The sequence below is a fragment of the Schistocerca nitens genome, chromosome 9 (assembly GCF_023898315.1).
Source record: "Schistocerca nitens isolate TAMUIC-IGC-003100 chromosome 9, iqSchNite1.1, whole genome shotgun sequence".
Classification (NCBI taxonomy): Eukaryota; Metazoa; Arthropoda; class Insecta; order Orthoptera; family Acrididae; genus Schistocerca; species Schistocerca nitens.
The window spans coordinates 321,070,707-321,090,395 of record NC_064622.1 but is presented as its reverse complement, the minus strand read 5'-3'; the positions used below and the strand labels follow the sequence as shown (position 1 = coordinate 321,090,395).

General features: G+C 45.0%; 1 protein-coding gene across 1 annotated transcript in view; it reads right to left on the bottom strand.

The window, feature by feature from the left end:
• Nucleotides 1-490: 490 nt before the first annotated feature.
• LOC126204215 (uncharacterized) overlaps nt 491-19,689 on the bottom strand; it is a 129,051-nt gene continuing 109,852 nt past the window's right edge. Inside the window, exon 6 of the mRNA XM_049938613.1 lies at nt 491-678. Within this exon, the coding sequence (XP_049794570.1) occupies nt 491-678 (188 nt within the window). The remainder of the gene's footprint in view (nt 679-19,689) is intronic.

Here is a 19,689-nt window from a genome sequence, read left to right as displayed (position 1 = left end):
GTTCCTCTTAAGCAACTGAGTAACAGGTTGCTTCAACTCAAAACCATGGCTGTTCTGCAGGAGGCGAATGGAATTTCCTCCCGCACACTCACTGTGGTTATTGCAAATGACGGTACGTATATCGTACTGTAAGGCAATGCAGTGTATTTTACATGAATAAAGTAAAATCATGGCACTGCAAAAGCGGCACAAAGTTATGTACAGACCCAATACCTTTCAGCTTAAGCATAGGCGTTGAAATGTGAGACGACGCCCATTTGTGGAAAGCGTGAGCCCAGTCTGTGATCGGCAGCTTCGCGCCCAATCGCCGGGTTAGTGCCCTTCCGAGGTGATTTATATGCAAAACGCGCTAATCCCGCCGCCAGGTTGGAAGTAATGGAAGATCACGGGCAGGTGAGCGCCGGGCAGCCGTTCGCTGTTTAGCCGGCAGTCGGCCGCTTTAATTAACTGGCCAGCCCGGCGGTGTCGCCGCGGCGCGCTGGTGTATTATTCAGCCCCCGCCTGATGAACGGCCGGTAGCTGCCTCCGCTCTGGCCAGCCCCAGCCTGGCTGCAGCCTCGTCCCGCGGCCACAGTAAACACCGCTCACGTCGCCTCAAACAATAGCCGCCCGCCGGTCTCCCGTGCTCCATCTCAGCCACTCGCCGTAAGGAGCAAGAATTTTTGATAATTTTACTGGCTGAAAAAGACCCGCTCAGCTTGGTCTTTATTTCAGTTTGTTTTCTGAAACATGCAGATCATTCGAGCACATTAGAGTACATCGTAAAGCCGGCCGCGGTGGTCTCGCGGTTCTAGGCGCGCAGTCCGGAACCGTGCGACTGCTACGGCCGCAGGTTCGAATCCTGCCTTGGGCATGGGTGTGTGTGATGTCCTTAAGGTTTAAGTAGTTCTAAGTTCTAGGGGACTGATGACCTCAGATGTTAAGTCCCATGGTGCTCAGAGCCATTTGAACCATTTGAGTACATCGTAAAACCGAACATTCAAAGGATTAAGAATGGTAGTATTTGCTCGCGCAAGAATAGTGGTGCATTGTCAGAAGAAAGTACGTGTTCTCGGTTTCTTGCGTACACAGTTCTGGTGCGCTACGGAGAACAGGTGTGAGGATAAAATGGCACCGCAAATGGAAACGTTCTCGAGAGTTGCAGTGCGCGGTACAATACGATTCTTGTGCGAAAAAACTTCTAAAGTGCACACAGATTTGACGTGAATTCTGATGTACCAAATGCAGTGTCGCGTCCACCGGAGTCAAATGGTGCCTACTATTTGATCAACGCAGCACAGACAGGATGATATTATCAGAAAGGAAGACCATCGACCTCATTCTACACTGTCCAGGACGTCGATGAAGTGATTCGCAGCAACCTCAGTGTTTCGCCGTGGACGTTGCGCATCAGATGCGTATCTTAATATACAGCGTTCATTCCATCTTCCTAAATCGTCTGCGACGTCGTAAGTTGTGCTCGCCCTAAATTCCGCGATCACCATCACCTCCACACAAAGGCCCGAGGTTTACGGCGTCTCTGGACTTCTTTGATCATGGCTCCGTGGGAAGGAATTATTCCTTGAGCCTCATAGTGACGGACGATCAGAAATTGGTCCATCATTTCACACCTGCAACAAAAAGAGCGTCTATGGAATGGAGACACACCTCGTTGCCTCCGCGGAAGACATGCAAAGTTGTAGCATCAGCAGTGCCGGTCATGGCCACCGTTTTCCCCAACTATGAAGAATTTCTGTACACGAAATTTACGGTGAAGGGCGCAACCATTAATGACGGTTTGAACTGTGGTATACCGATAACGCTCCACAACGCCACAAAGAAGAAGATGTGTAAAAAATTAAGCAAAGGCGTTGTTCTCCTGCACACAATGAAATACCCATACGGCCGCGCACAACACAAAATTTGCTTCAACCCTTTCGAAGGAAGCATCCGCCATTCAATCCAGATCTTGCACCACGCCATTTCCATCTTTTCAGTAAGCTGAAAGAGGACGTTCGGGGGGAAGGAAAATGTCCAGTGATGAGTATATTCACACTGCGGTAATCGAATGGCTCCGTGACTAATGAGCAGATTTGTACTGCCGAGGAACAGACCGTTGTTTACACAAGCTTAGTGACCAAGCTGCAAAATAATGTCGTGCACCTTTCTGTGACTTGGCAGTGTAGTGCAGCATGCAACAAAAGTTGCGCGGCTTGCCATAACAATGTGAACATACTTCTTGAAATACCGTCGTACATATTGGACTAAAAGGTTTTGATTGAGATTGGTTAGAGAAATATTTTATATATTTCCTCATAAATGATGTTTATACTAGACAAGGAGGTACATAAATATTTTATTTATTTCCTCATACAATGAACTTTATAACAGACAACGAGGTACAGTGGATTTATGCTTAAAAAGAAAATATATCAAGTGTTTCCTTTCCTTTTTTTTAAATATTTGTGAGTATGTGGGAAACGAGTATTTGCAAGAGCTGCCCTTCGTAAAAAATTGAGATAAGCCTTCAAAACTGAATGTAGAAATCGTCGCCTACAATCTAGATCAGTTGTTTACTACTTGGAATTTTTAATTTTAATTCTGTCGCTCAATGGGTTCCACGAAATTTCTAAATATTACGAGGACGCAGTTAGTTGAACATTTAAGGAACGAAGTAACATTACTTTTTTCTGGTAGAAATTGTTTTCGCTGGGGAATTTTAAGGATTCCTTTAAAGAACGTGATTTGTGCTAACTGAATGATACAGACAGAATATCCATAACATTAGCACTTTGAATAAAGGCTATAACTGAACCATTGAGATGTATTCAGAGAAATTCCACAACACGCACCATTCGCAAACGGACAGCGACGGACGGTAATGGTAGTGGCGTCAAGAGTACCTTATGCCACGGACTGTAAGGTGGAATGTGAAATATTTATTTCATTTCATTATTTTATTTCATTAACAGTACAAAGTAACCCACAGCCTTGAAATGTGAGGTGGGTCGGATGCTTCTAAATCTGACAGCAAAGACTTCTCATTATTACACTCTTATTGGTATACAGTTGTTAATGCTTTGGTTCAAATGGCTCTGAGCACTATGGGACTCAACTGCTGAGGTCATTAGTCCCCTAGAACTTAGAACTAGTTAAACCTAACTAACCTAAGGACGTCACACACATCCATGCCCGAGGCAGGATTCGAACCTGCGACCGTAGCGGTCTCGCGGTTCCAGACTGCAGCGCCAGAACCGCGCGGCCACTTCGGCCGGCTGTTAATGCTTTTTTAAACATTATAAAGAACATAATATATAAGGTGGTCCATTGATAGTGATCGGGCCAAATATCTCACGAAATAAGCATCAAACGAAAAAACTACAAAGAACGAAACTCGTCGAGCTTAAAGGGGGAACCAGATAGTGCTATGGTTGGCCCGCTAGGTGGTGCTGCCTCAGGTCAAACGGATATCAATCGCGTTTTTTAAAATAGCAACCCCCATTTTTTATTACATATTCGTGTAGTACGTAAAGAAATATGAATGTTTTAGTTGCACTACTTTTTTCGCTTTGTGATGGATGGCGCTGTAATAGTCACAAACGTACGTAGTATCACGTAACATTCCGCCAGTGCGGACGGTATTTGCTTCGTGATACATTACTCGTGTTAAAATGGACCGTTTACCAATTGCGGAAAAGGTTGATATCGTGTTGATTTATGGCTCTTGTGATCAAAATGCCCAACGGGCGTGTGCTATGTATGCTGCTCGGTATCCTGGACGACATCATCCAAGTGTCCGGACCGTTCGCCGGATAGTTACGTTATTTAAGGAAACAGGAAGTGTTCAGCCACAAGTGAAACGTCAATCACGACCTGCAACAAGTAGGTGTTTTAGCTGCTGTCGCGGCTAATGCGCACATCAGCAACAGACACATTGCGCGAGAATCGGGAATCTCAAAAACGTCGGTGATGAAAATGCTACATCAACATCGATTGCACCCGTACCATATTTCTATTCGCCAGGAATTGCATGGCGACGACTTTGAACGTCGTGTACAGTTCTGCCACTGGGCACAAGAGAAATTACGGGACTATTACAGATTTTTTGCACGCGTTCTATTTAGCGACGAAGCGTCATTCACCAACAGCGGTAACGTAAACCGGCATAATATGCACTATTGGGCAACGGAAAATCCACAATGGCTGCGACAAGTGGAACATCAGCGACCTTGGCGGGTTAATGTACGTTGCGACATTATGGGAGGAAGGATAATTGCCCCCACATTTTATCGATTGCAACATAAATGGTGCAGTGTATGCTGATTTCCTACGTAATGTACTACCGATGTTAGTACGAGATGTTTCACGGTATGACAGAATGGCGATGTACTTCCAACATGATGGATGTCCGGCACATAGCTCGCGTGCGGTTGAAGCGGTATTGAATAGCATATTTCATGACAGGTGGATTGGTCGTCGAAGCACCATACCATGGTCCGCACGTTCGCCGTATCTGATGTGCCCGGATTTACTTCTGTGGGGAAAGTTGAAGGATATTTGCTATCGTGATCCACCGACAACCCTTGACAACATGCCTCAGCGCATTGTCAATGCATGTGCGAACATTATGGAAGGCGAACTACTCGCTGTTGAGAGGAATGTCGTTACACGTATTGCCAAATGCATTGAGGTTGACGGACATCATATTGTGTATTTATTGCATAAATGTGGTAATTTCAGGTAATCACGTTGTAACAGAATGCGTTCTCAGAAATAATAAGTTCACAAAGGTACATGTATCACATTTTAACAACCAAAATAAAATGTTCAAAAATCCTACGTGTTACCAACTGTTCGTCTAAAATTGTGAGCCATATGTTTGTGAATATTACAGCGCCATCTATCGCAAAGCGAAAAAAGTGGTCCAACTAAAACATTCATGTTTCTTTACGTACTACACGAATATGTAACAGAAAATGGGGGTTTCTATTTAAAAAATGCAGTTGATATCCGTTTGACCTATGGCAGCGCCATCTAGCGGGCCAACCATAGCGCCATCTGCTTTCCACCTTCAAGCTAGACAAGTTTCGTTCTTTGTAGATATTAGGCCCGGTCACAATCAATGGATCACCCTGTATAAAAATTTCTCTATGGTTATAGCGAACTGAATGCTTAACAATTGTAAAAATGCTTCTATATAATTTGTTTCTGCCTTGTTGTTGAGAATGTAATTTATATAACGCAAATGTCAAATAAGAAAAGTGAAGTATAGATTCTCTCACAGTATCGCTACGTCTCTCTAGGATAAATCTTCGATCGTACAGAGGTTTTCTGACAGTTGTACTTCTTACGAACGTTTTTACAGCCACAAGAAGAAGAAGGTGTCTCAGCAGGTAGAACTTGACTGGTGCATTTCTCAGTAGTTGGCTGAGGACCCAGTTTTTTGGTACTGAGGTCAAAATGATACGAGACCGTCATCTATAGATTGTGAACTTTGTCCTTAATTTGAAGTGTACAGAGTTTGTAATAAACATGGTTAATAGTGATCATTGTTGCATTCAGTAGTTTGAGGAATTCTCTACCTTTATCATCTTCGTGAGTCACAGCACACAAGGTTTATGTATGTTAAGGCCACCCCTGTTTAATGAACTGGATTTATAAATTTATCCTTGTGCGCGTCCTGTGATTCAATTTCAGGCACTCCTGCTGGGAAGAATCTGTTAATCAGTAAGGCCATACGACACATGTCATTTTGACTTCCATAGGGGTATGTCAATTCCACAGCCGTAACCCTACCATAACATTACGGGACGCAGAAGTTTATCTAACGGCTGAAATTATATGTAAGGTTTTTTAGAAGTCGCTATGAGCTACCACTCTTAAATACAGGATGAATATAGTCTGGGTAATTTGCTCGCCAAAAGTTACTTTGCCTTAAGTCACAGACACAGTTTCTAACTTTAATACTACACGTAATGTAACACGCTAGCTCATAATGAGGAGAATACAGGGAGATTATAAGAAAATTATTAAAATACTAAATTCGGTCAAAAATGATATGAGATAATGAAAATAATATTTTTGTTGTCTCCAAATAACATTATAAGGCACTGAAATTTTGCGTCATTTTAGCGTTTTATTAATATAGGTTAACAATACTTATTTCCCTCTAAGCGTTCCTCCTTTACTCCTAACTATCTGCAGTGCATTGTTGGCAGCAACCGTATTTTCATAAAGGCAATTCACGGCAGTGTGAAAGGTCCTGGATCTAATACATGCCAAAAATCAAGAAGATACTATCACTTCTATAGGCCCTATCTGCAATAAAGTTAATTATAATTTCCGGTCTCACTTTTGAACGTGTAAGGCAATCGAGTTTGTCCCCACTTGCAAGTGGTTCCAAAATGATTAATTAAGAGAATGAGGAAATGGACAATAGTAATACCACACAAATACAACTCAATTAAATATTCACATACAGGGTGAGCCAAGGTCACGAAGATGTTGTAAATGAGAAAAACATTTATTCTTCTCTCCCTTCTTTTGCTTCAGGCTCTGACAGATGAAGGACAGGAGACTGACGTTCGAAACTTCACCATGATCCTACGGACTGAAACGGAAAGTGAACACGAAAAATCTGATCATTCCCGTTGCTTATGTTCATGCTATTAGATTACCTGGCCCGTGCTCTCCGGCCTCTAATAAACCATTAATCGTATTTTATCGACATTATCTTCTTGGTATTTCTTCGCTTATTATGTCACTGAGGACGTCAGATTGATTGGTTGGTTCTATTGGGGTAGGGGACCAAACAGGGAGGTCATCGGTCCCATCGGATTAGGAACGGATGGGGAAGTAAGTCGGCCGCGCTCTTTCAAAGGAATCGTACCGGCATTTGCCTGAAGCGATTTAGGGAAACCACGGAAAACCTAAATCAGGATGGCGGGACGCGAGTTTGAGCCGTCGTCCTCCTGAATGCGACTGCAGTGTGCTAACCACTGCGTCAACTCGCTCGGAAAGGCGTCAGAAAGTATGGCATAGATAAATGAAATGCCAAACAATCGCTAACGTAAATGTCTCCAGTTGATATAACCAGAGTGTTAAGGCTAGTCTTTCTTCAGCTTACGTTGTTCATGAGTAATTCGTATTCTGCTTTTAAATTTCGTCCTCATATGTAATGGGAAGCCAGCAAAAAGTATCAACTTACGTCTGTTCTGTGCTAAGCTCTAACTTCCATTCAGTGCCCAGTGCACTAGCTGCACACGTTTCACGTACATTCCCTGACACAAACTGTACTATAAAATAACTCAATGTGGACGGATCTGTACACAATGTACCATTAAAACCGCTTGTTTTAGTAATAAGCAAATGTATATATGGAAACCACCAAGTATGGCATGTGACCTTTGCAGAAGAACGAAAGCGGTGTGTGTGTCTGTCCCAGAATCCGTTAAAAAACACGAAAATGAAGGAAAAATACATTAGCATACAACTACTTTCTATGGTTCTGTAGCAGCGCGGTTTGAGGCGCCGGACGTTCGAGTCCTTTCTCGGGCAATGGTGTGTGTATTGTTCTTAGCATAAGCTAATGTAAGAAGTGTGTAAGTCTAGGAACCGATGACCTGAGCTGTTTGGTCTCTTAGGAATTCATACACACACGCGCGCGCGCGCGCGCGATTCTGTATCTCGACGTCTTTATCGACTGCACAGTGGATAATCAAAATGTTTTGTTGTAACTGCGACCAGGACGGTCGCGGGGTAGCAATGACGGAAGCGCCGCGGGACCCGTGGAGAGGCCCGCGAACAACATAACGGAAGAGGACCGACACGACCAACGAAGGACAGAACGAATACAACAAGACCGAACAACAGAGACACAAGGAAACTAACACGTCCACTCGTACACGAACAAGGAAGTAGGCTGTCTAGCGCAAAGCGAGGTGTAAACCGACGTAAGCGAAACTAGACTGACTGGCTGAAGTTTTTTTTCTTTATTGAATTGCGATTTCTCCCGAAGGGGGGCGGGCTGGCAGCAGCTTAATTGGTTCAAATGGCTCTGAGCACTATGGGACTTAACATCTATGGTCATCAGTCCCCTAGAACTTAGAACTACTTAAACCTAACTAACCTATGGACAGCACACAACACCCAGTCAGCAGCAGCTTAGTACGCTGCTCTGCAGCCTACAGACTTTGTTTTAAAAAGATGAAGAGAATAAATAATAAAAACAGGCGATAAAATCTGAGACTTAAATAGTAACATGGCGAAAAAATCGTGGAACTTAAAACATAGAACAAAGGGATGATGATGCTAATAAAATACAAACGAAGCAAACAGGTAAAATAATAGACCGACAATTAAAAAACACGGCTACCGTCTGGTTTCTGCTGGCAAAAGACATAAAATTCACTCCCAGCGACAGCATGTTTTCTGTTTGCAATACTAGAAAGACGAACAACACTGAACATTCACTGGAACACTGCTCTAAAAAGTTGCCAAATGTGATATACCACAGCCGAGAGCACATGGGGGGAAAGTGGACAGATGATGGGAAGATAAAAAAGGGTAGAAGGAGAGGAAAAGCGAAAGGGGGGAGGGGTGAAAGGAGTCGATGGTGGATGAGGACCCATAAGAGGGGTGGCGGGTGCTGGGCAGATGCGACAGGGAGTGGGGAAGGCAGAGGAGGCGAATACAAAAGGACTCGGGGGGGGGGGGACAAGGGAGGTAGGGAGAGGTTTGGTGGGGAGAAAACAAGATGGAAGGGCGGGGGAAGAGGGAGCTCAGGGAAAGGACGGAGGAAAGGAGGGGGAATAAGGATCAGATAGGAGAGATAGATGGAGGGAGAGAGGGCATCATCTGGGCGGGGGAATTGATGGAAGCCACCTTGGGAAAGGAGGGTAGGGGGGGACACAACAGTGAAGGCGCAGCACGGGACGGGAACTGGAGAGGAAAGGAGCAACCAGGGGTGAAGGGGCTTAAGGCGGCGGGAGGTGTAGACTATGCGGATATGTTCGAGGAATAGGAGCAGATGGGGGAAAGGAATGAGGTCATAGAGGATCCGCATGGGGGACGGGAGGCATATACTTAAGGCGAGGTGGAGTGCATGACGCTCAAGGATCTGGAGGGACTTAGAGAATTTGGGGGGAGGGGGGGGGGGCAGAGATCCAGGCGGGACCTGAGTAACAGAGGATGGGATGGATTAAGGATTTGTAGGTGACTGGCTGAGTGAGAGGCCAGCGCTTAAGTACGATATCGGAGGCGCCGCTATTGGCTGCTGGGACCACATGTTCCACTGTGGTGCCCTCACACTAAAAGCGGGCCAGGAGGCGCGCGCCGCCACAGTTTACGGCCCGATGGTGCAGAGACCTCCAACGTCCATGACATCTGGTGTGGATTCAAATTCCGCGGCGCACGGTACCAGAATTTAATTGACCTCAAGATGTCCCAAAGGCTTTTACTGGTAACGTGTCATTACTTGAGATGTGGTTACAAGAATTCGTATCAAGGTTGACGTGTTTCTGATGAATCTTCTGTGCACCATTCCCTAGAAACAGCTTGCAGCAAGTTATAATACAAACAAGCAAAACGCCACGAAACCTATATGGCGAATGTTAGATCTGAAGTCACTTCCTACTGTGGCTGCTAGTACGCTGGAAGAGTGGAGGAAGCCGTGCAGGCTGTAACTGTGCTCTGTTGGTAGTTGAATTAGGATGGGACAGACCGCTCCGTCTCCTCACGCTAGCCGAGCGCTCTGCTACGCTGACTGATCCAAGGTCCATGGATGCCCCGGACCCTCTTTCCCTTTGCTACCCCCACTCCCCTCCTCAACGCAATCGATTGTGAAGTGGCGGCACCTCTGCCGGAAAGAAGTTGCTTGTGCTGCCTGTTTACGGAATCGAGGCGAGGTGCGCAGCCGGAATTGCAGGCTGGCAGCGGCGCACAGCACAGCGCGGGGTCTCATTTACAGCGGTAGCCAGATTTCCAGGAAAGAAGAGCGCCAAAACTTGGACGCCGCGTTCGCGTTGCCGGCGCTGAAACAGCCAACTCGCGAGAAGTTTCCCCTACCTGCCCGCCCACCCGCCTGTTCCCGGCGGGATGAGTTTTCCCAGGCGCAGCGGTTACCTCGATAACGAAATAGCGGCACTTGGCACCGCATTCCTGGCCGCCAGCGCCGGGATTGCAAATCTCTACGGGCGCCGCCAGAATATGAAACCAGGTGAGCGCCAGGTGGGGCGAAATATTACGCAGAAAAGTAATAAGGACAGACTCGAAATGAAAGTACACGTCGCGAACGAATACATGCCTGCACCCATTCAGTACAATCTCGACAAAAGAGACGCAACTCCCCGCTGTTCAGATCTTCTGAAGCCTACACAACAGGCAGACTGGAGAAGCGATATCGGCGTTGGAACTGGACGGCTCCGCCACTACAAACGTCTATACGGATTCGAGCGCTGTTAGAACTGTCACTAGAGATGTGATTCGCGGAATGATTATATAAGCGATACATGATACACTACCAACTAGCCAAGAGAACTTGCTACAGCTCGTTTCCATTGTTGGTCGGCAACGTTGCAGAACAATTAGAAGTGTATTTTCATCATCAGGCTAACAAATCGAACTAGCTCGACTACTCATCCTGAAGAGGAACGCAGCAAAGATGGCCGAAAATTCGGTGCTACATTTCTTTCACAGTTTTACCAGTAAACCACAGATTCCTACTGTTAACAGAATCGAACTCCGTTGTACAACGAACGGCAAAACTTAAGGATTAAAGTTACTTTCGCGTCATACATAATTGCCAAGTAAAACACTTCCTTGAAACATGGACCACACATAGGAAAACTGCTATAGAATAGTACAGTACAGTGCAGTGCAGAAGGTAAATGAAGTGAGACGAACAGAAAGACAGTAATTGCAATGAAATCACCACAATTTATGATGATCCCCTGAATGTTACAAGAGGCCAGACGAAGTACTGAATAGGGTGTATGTTAACTACGGATTTACTAGATATAGACTGGGAGACTCAAACGTGGCAGGTACAAAGAATCCAGTGAAACTTTTTTAAGTGCATTATCTGAAAACTACCTTGAGCAGTTAAACAGAGAACCGACCCGTGGCGATATTAGACCTTCTGGTGACAAACAGACCCGAACTTAATTGAAACAGTTAATGCAGATCAGGGAATCAGCGATCATAAAGCGGTTACAGCATCGGTGATTTCAACTGCAAATAGAAATATTAAAAAAAGATACGAAGATTTTTCTGTTTAGCAAAGTGACAAAAAGCAGATTTCATAGTACTTGACGGCTCAACACAAAAGTTTTATCTCAAGTACAGATAATGTTGAGAATCAGTGGACAAAGTTCAAAACCATCGTACAATATGCATTACATGAGTATGTGCCAAGCAAGATTGTAAGAGATGGAAAAGAGCTACCGTGGTACAACAACCTAGTTAGAAAACAGCTACGGAAACAAAGAGAACTTCGCAGCAAACATAAACATAGCCAAACCCTTGCAGACAAACAAAAATTACACGAAGTGTGAGGATGGCTATGCGAGAGGCTTTCAAAGAATTCGAAAGTAAAGTTCTACGTACTGACTTGGCAGAAAATCCTAAGAAATTTTTGTCTTATGCCAAAGCGGTAGGTGGATCAAAACAAAATGTCCAGACACTCTGTGACTAAAATGGTACTGGAACAGAGGATGACACACTAAAGGCCGAAATACTAAATGTCTCTTTCCAAAGCTGTTCCACAGAGGAAAACTGCACTGTAGTTCCTTCTCTAGATTGTCGTGCAGATGACAAAATGGTAGATATCGAAATAGATGACAGAGGGATAGAAAAACAATTAAAATCGCTCAGAAGAGGAAAGGCCGCTGGATCTCATGGGATGCCAGTTCGATTTTACACAGAGTACGCGAAGGATCTTACCCCCCTTCTTGCAGCGGTGTAATGTAAGTCTCTAGAAGAGCGTAGCGTTCCAAATGATTGGAAAAGAGCACAGGTCTTCCCCGTTTTCAAGGAGGGACGTCGAACAGATGTGCAGAACTATAGACCTATATCTCTTACGTCGACCAGTTATAGAAATTTGGAACATGTAATATGTTAGATTACAATGACTTTTTTGGAGACTAGAAATCTACTCTGTAAGAATCAGCATGGGTTTCGAAAAAGACGATCGTGTGAAAGCCAGCTCGCGCTATTCGTCCACGAAACTCAGAGGGGCATATACACGGGTTCCCAGGTAGGTTCCGTGTTTCTTGACCCACAAGGCGTTTGATACAGTTCCCCACAGTCATTTAATGAACAGAGTAAGAGCATATGGACTATCAGACCAATTGTGTGAGTGGATTGAAGAGTTCCTAGATAACAGAACGCAGCTTGTCATTCTCAATAGAGAGAAGTCTTCCGAAGAAAGAGTGATTTGAGGTGTGCCGCAGGGGAGTGTCGTAAGACCGTTGCTATTCGCAATATATAAAAGTGACATTGTGGATAACATCGGAATTTCACTGAGGCTTTTTGCGGATGATGCTGTAGGATATCGAGAGTTTGTGACAATGGAAAATTGTACTGAAATGCAGAAGGAACTGCAAGGAATTGGCGCATGGTGCAGGGAATGGCAATTGAATCTCAATGTACACAAGTGTAATGTGCTGCGAAAACATAGAAAGAAAGCTCCTTTACCATTTAGCATCATAGCAGGTCAGCAACTGGAAGCAGTTAATTCCATAAATTATATGGGAGTAGGTAGTAGGACTGATTTAAAATGGAATGATCATATAAAATTAATCGTCGGTAAAGCTGATGCCAGACTGAGATTCATTGGAAGAATCCTAAGGAAAAGCAGTCCGAAAAGTAGGTTACAGTACACTTGTTCGCCCACTGCTTGAATATTGCTCATCGGTGTGGGATCCGTACCAGATAGGATTGATAGAAGAGGTAGAGAAGATCCAACAGAGAGCAGCGCCCCTCGTTACAGGATCATTTAGTAATCGCGAAAGCGTTACGGAGATGATAGATACACTCCAGTGGAAGACACTGCAAGAGAGACGCTCAATAGCTCGGTACGGGGTTTTGTTGAAGTTTCGAGAATATACCTTCAGCGAAGAGTCAAGCAGTGCATTGCTCCCTCTTACGTATATCTCGCGACGAGAACATGAGGATAAAATCAGAGAGATTAGAGCCCACACAGAGGCATACCTACAATATTTCTTTCCACGAACAATACGAGACTGGAATAGAAGGGAGAACCGATAGAAGTACTCAAGGTACCCTCCGCTACACACCGTCAGGTGGCTTGCGGAGTATGGATGTAGATGAAGATGTAGATATAGAGCACATATCTTTTGCCGGCATTGTGAGGAGGATTTTGCATTACGAAAGTTAACAGCACAAGTTGTCAGAAATATTTCTTCTTGCTTTCCATAACCTGTAAACATATGTTCACGCTTTTCCATTCAATTCCTGGCACAAACATACACTGACATATTCAATAGCGCGTCAGTTTGTCGACCTATACGTCGTAGCGGCGTTTAGGCAATTTCATTACCATGGGAGGCACGGCGGGTGCAGGGATTGCCAGCGCGACAGATAGAACGCTGTATTATGAGTCCGGCTAGAGGTGAAAGTCTGAGAGGGGCAGCAACGTACAACACTCTCTCCGGCCGGGTTTTATAAGTGAAATATTTGCGGAGACAGTCTGACGTAAGTGAAGATATATCTACATCTGCATCTACATGATTACTTTGCAGTTCACAGTTAAATGCCTGGCAGCCGGTTCATGGGATCACCAAGTTATTTCTCTACCGTTCCACTCTCGAACAACGTGCGGGAAAAACTAGCACTTAAATCTTTCTGTGCCGGCTCTGATTCCTCGTATTTTATGAAGATGATCATTTCTCCCTCTGAAGGTGAGCGCCTACATAACATTTTCGTAATCGGATGAAAAAGTGGGTGATTGAAATTTCACAAGAAGATCGTGCCGCAACGAAAAACGCCTTTGTTTTAATGATTGCCACCCCAATTTACGAAACGGTCTTCCATTCTTTCAACGTTTTTGCTGTTCTCCGTCACTTCCATTTAATGCGGAACCCACACCGCAGATCTATACTCCATAAGAGGGAGGACAAGTGTTGTGTAAGCAGTTTCTTTTGTAGTCCTGTTGCCCTTTCCGAGTGTTCTGCCACACATAGGCAGCTTCGTGACAGATACAGGTATTAGTGACAACAAAACAGTTGTGGGGGAGTCTGAATACCGAAACATCTAAACCCGCCAAAAATAAAAGCAAGGAACATCTAATTAAAAAACAGATAAAACTTTAAGAGACAGTGTCAACTTCTTCCAATCTGACTATATAAGCGTAGACCAGCCATCGTTTGAATTTAAAGAAATAATATTGTCGACTATTGAGAGACATATACCACACAGATTAATAAGAGATGGAAGTGGTTCCCGAAGGTACACAAAACGAGTGAGAACACAGTTGCAGAAACAACAAAAAAGCATGCCATGTTTAAAAGAATACAAAAGCATTGAGACTGGCGAAGTTTTACAGAAATCGGAATCATGTTGGATATTGTTCTATATTCTAATGATGGGATGTTTATTTCGTCTTCTTTGGTGGAGTTGTTTCGGAAAACAGTGTTTTATAACTCTGCATTAGGTCTCTTCAGTAACAGCACCATCGCTAACGCACAGTGAAGGTATTGACTGCATCTTGCCGCTGATGTACTTTAGATGTGACCAGAATCTTTTTCGTTTCGCTGCCAGATTTCCAGATTTCGTGACAGACTTCTACTAAAAGCATTTCACATGGAAGTTCGCTCTAAATTCAGATTTCTGTAAAACTTCGCCAGTCTCGATGCTTTTGTATTCTTTTAAACATGGCATGCTTTTTTGTTGTTTCTGCAACTGTGTTCTCACTCGTTTTGTGTACCTTGGGGAACCACTTCCATCTCTTATTAATCTGTGTGGTATATGTCTCTCAATAGTCGACAATATTATTTCTTTGAATTCAAACGATGGCTGGTCTACGCTTATATAGTCAGATTGGAAGAAGTTGACACTGTCTCTTAAAGTTTTATCTGTTTTTTAATTAGATGTTCCTAGCTTTTATTTTTGGCGGGTTTAGATGTTTCGGTATTCAGACTCCCAAACAACTGTTTTGTGGTCACTAATACCTGTATCTGTCACGAAGCTGCCTATTTGTGCACGACTATTTGTTGCTAAGAGATATGTTTTCGCAATCAGTACCCAAGTGGGGTCCTGAACTAATAGCTCGAAATAATTTTCTGAGACAGCATTCAGTACAATTTCAGACGATGGTTCATACCTCCCGCCGGCTTTAAACATCGTATACTGGTCAGCAGTAATCGATATGACAGTGTCGCACGCACTGGGCATCTCCCTCTCACCTCTGGACGACAACTCAGCAGTTTCTTACACACCTTCTTTTAGTTCAGGACAGGCAGTTTCTTAGTCACCTTCTTTCTTAGTTCAGATATGTGTGATTTTTCCAGTTTAGGCCGGTGTTATGGGTGTCAATGGCCTCGTTGATAGAGAAACGAACGTGCTGTGTTCCTTTAGTGCCTGACGGCCCATCGCCGCACCGCCCGCTGGCCGCTTTTCACAGCAAGTGCCGCTCGTTGCGGCGCGCCTTACGGTAACTGCAGCAGATAGCGCCACCCCGCCAAAGAACGGTGCGCCCGCGCAGGCGCACAACGGCCGCTCTAAAAACTACTCGCTGACGCGGCGCTCTGCTCTACGACTGCGTCCCGCGCCGTTTACAACCGTAGGACCAGCCATGAAACCGGAAGACCACCGCACAGTGACTTACTCCCATACCATGGACAGTAAGCGGTTCCTTTTGTCTGCTGGTGTGAACATCACAGTGACCTTTTATTCTTTCATTTTTTAGGAGGGGGTAAGAGCGGGGCGGCGCTTCTATTATCCTCAAGAAGTGAACTCGTACAGCAGAATCACTAATGTGTGGGAAGCTCAGCTACACTTCTTCTTTCGCGGTAGCAGAAAGGTTTCAAATAGAACGACCACATATTTAAGTCTGTTTCTTTACTTGTGGAGTATCCTCCCCTGGTTCCTTGCAAACAAAATGTTTTTCTGCAGAACATTACTCAAACTGTGTTGTTGTAGTGATGACGGCGCATATTATTTTCGATAGAGAGTCATCGACAGATATACCTGATGGTTACACACTGATGCTTCAAAGGAACTGTTATAGGCATGCGTATTCAAATACAGCGATATGCAAACAGGCAGAAACCGGCGCTGCGGTCGGCGACGCCCATATAAGAAAGCAAGTGTCATGCGCTGTTGTTAGATCGGTTACAGCTCCTGCAATAGCAGGTTATCAATATTTAAGTGACAAACTGCCTATTGGCTTCTGTCTCGGGTTCTTCGGCCGATGTTCATCTAATGATTTTTCTGACGTTTCGCCAGCACGAGTGGCTGGCATTGTCAAAGCTTCACCCTCCATTGCCGGTGGTGAACTGGAGCCGAGCTCGCGGGCGCAGACTATATGTACCTGGCGCGCCAACGTCCGAGGGCTTCTCCGCGGTCTTTTCCGGTGCGGTTCCCCTCTTGCTACCTGCGACGGTCGTTCGCTGCAGTACGGGAAGCCAGGATCCGTTGACCTTGAGGCTTTCCTCTTTCTTGTTCAAACTGTTCGCGTGTTTTTGTATTTCTACAGCTTCTCTGAACAAGCGCGTGTGATAATGCTTCTCTACAGCCAGAACTTCCGTGTCGGCGAATTTTATTACGTGGTCGGTCTCATTCAGTGCGTGCTCTGCCACGGCCGATTTCTCCACCTGCCCCAACCTGCAATGTCGCTTATGCTCTTTGATCCTGGTGTTGATGGATCGTCCAGTCATTCCGACATAAACTTTTCCGCATGTGCATGGTATACGGTATATTCCCGACATTGCAATTGGGTCTCTTTTCTCCTTCGCCGATCTAAGACACTCTTTGATCTTCCTTGTCCGTTTGAAAATCGTCTTTACGCCAAGAGCATAAGCGACATTGCAGGTTGGGGCAGGTGGAGAAATCGGCCGTGGCAGAGCACGCACTGAATGAGACCGACCACGTAAAAAAATTCACCGACACGGAAGTTCCGGCTGTAGAGAAGCATTATCACACGCGCTTGTTCAGAGAAGCTGTAGAAATACAAAAACACGCGAACAGTTTGAACAAGAAAGAGGAAAGCCTTAAGGTCAACGGATCCTGGCTTCCCGTACTGCAGCGAACGACCGTCGCAGGTAGCAAGAGGGGAACCGCACCGGAAAAGACCGCGGAGAAGCCCTTGGACGTTGGCGCCAGGTACATATAGTCTGCGGCCGCGAGCTCGCCTCCAGTTCACCACCGGCAATGGAGGGTGAAGCTTTGACAATGCCAGCCACTCGTGCTGGCGAAACGTCAGAAAAATCATTAGATGAACGTCGGCCGAAGAACCCGAGACAGAAGCCAATAGGCAGTTTGTCAACAAGTGGCCACGAAAGCCTTAACAATTTTAATATTTAAGTGAGTTTGAACGTGGTGTTATACTCCGCGTGTGATGGGACACAACGATGAAGAGGGCATTTTGCCGTGCGAGCATTTCACGTGTGTACTGTAAAAATCAGTAATCCTGTAAAACATCAAAATTTCGACATCACTGCGGCAGAAAAAAGATCCTGGAAGAATGGGACCAACGGCGACTGAAGAGAATCGTTCCACGTGACAGAAGTGCAACCCTTCCGCAAATTGCTGCAGCATTCAATGCTGGGTCATCAAAAAGTGTCAGCATACGAATCATTCCGCGAAACATAATCGATATGGGATTTCGGAGCCGAAGTCCCACTCGTGCGCCCTTGATGACTGCACGACAGAAAGCTTTCCGCCTCACTAAGGCCCGACAACACCGGCATTGGACTGTTGATGACTGCAGACATGTTGCCTGGTCGGAAGAGTCTCGTTTCAAATTGTATCGGGTGGATGGACGTATATGGGTATGGAGACAGCTTCACAAATCCATGAATCCATGGACCCTGCATGTCAGCAGGTGACTGCTTAGGCTGGTGGAGGCTCTGTAATGGTGCAGGATCTGTGCAACTGGAGCTATATGGCACACCTGATACGTCTAGATATGACTTTGAGAGATGACACGTGCGTAAGCATCCTGTCTGATCACGTGCATCCATTCATATCTATTGTGTATTCCGACGTATTTGGGCAATTCCAGAAGGGCATAGAGATACACCACATGTCCATAATTACTACAGAGTGGCTCCAGGAGCGCTCATCTCACTTTAAACACTTCCGCAGGCCACCAAACTCCCCAGACATGAATATTATTGAACATATTTGACATTCCTTGCAACGTGCTCTTCAGACGAGATATCCACCCCATCGTACCTTTACAGATTTATGGACAGCCCCGCAGGCTTCATGGTGTCAATTCCATCCAGCATTATTTAACACATTATTCGAGTCCATGCCACCTGAAGTCGCGGCAGTTCCGAGTACTCGCGGGGGCCTGTACGATATTAGGCAGATGTACCAGTTTCTTTGGTTCTTCAGAGTATTTAAACTGACAAAGTGCTGTAGTCCGGGCTGAATGCAGAGGAAGACGCTGAAACATAGTAGGTATGTTCATTAATTGGTGCGCTCACGGTGTATGGTGAAAAAAATAGTAGTTCCATTTCCTGGCACCAGCTAGAAAGACGGCAGTGCAAGCTGTCATAATGTGAAATTTTTCCTGTTTTGACGTCATATGCCGTTTGAAGTGACTGTTGATGCAAACGGTTAAGAAGGTTACAGTTTTCTGTTATAAACGTACCGGTTGTTGAGAAAGAAGGCTGTGCACTGCTGGTAAAGTTGGTTTATCAGAACGGCAGCAATAGAAACGTTGCATTGCATGAGTATCTTCGTAAGAAACAGCTGCAAAGACGCTCCATGTCCCATGTCAGTAAGTGGCCTAAAGAAGAAAATCAAGGAATCCGAGGAAACAGTTGAATTAGATGGTGCAGCAGTGAGAGAGGCGTAGCTCATTCTTATGGCAGCTGTTGACGAAGTTGCTGTATCTAAAGCGGGCCGTGCGACACACACATAAAATTCTGCAACCAGTACTCGACATCTGTCACGAGAATTGTCTGTCTCCTGGTCAACAGTTCAAAAGATTTTGCTGTGAATTTTACACATGTATCCCTACAAGATTCAAAGTGTGTACCAAATGAAGCCTCAAGGAAATGGATGGCATGTGGCCAAAGAATATTCCTTGGATGTACGATGCATTTTTTTCTCTACACGGTGCCGTGAATTCACGGAACTGCCGCATATGGGATTGTATTGCGCAGGAAAATTTACTGCTCTTAGCTTGTGCGACTGTATGACGTCGTTTCACGAGATCCTTCATTCTCACTCCGTTTTTCTTCGAGGAGATGATACCTCATGGGATTTTTAGCTGTACAGTGACATTTGCGCGTGGTAATGACCACCTTGTACAACATCACAAGATCACAACTGTGTCCACATCACTATTTTCGTGCAAAATAAGACGACATCACAAGTCATATCCCAGGTGAAAAATTTGCTTCGAGAAATCTTTGGTAATGAGCCCATCATCTTAGGAATATCTTAAAAATCTTAGCTATCAAGGATGTATGCGGACTCTTCCGGATCTGAAGGTTAGTATTCAACGACATATCGCTC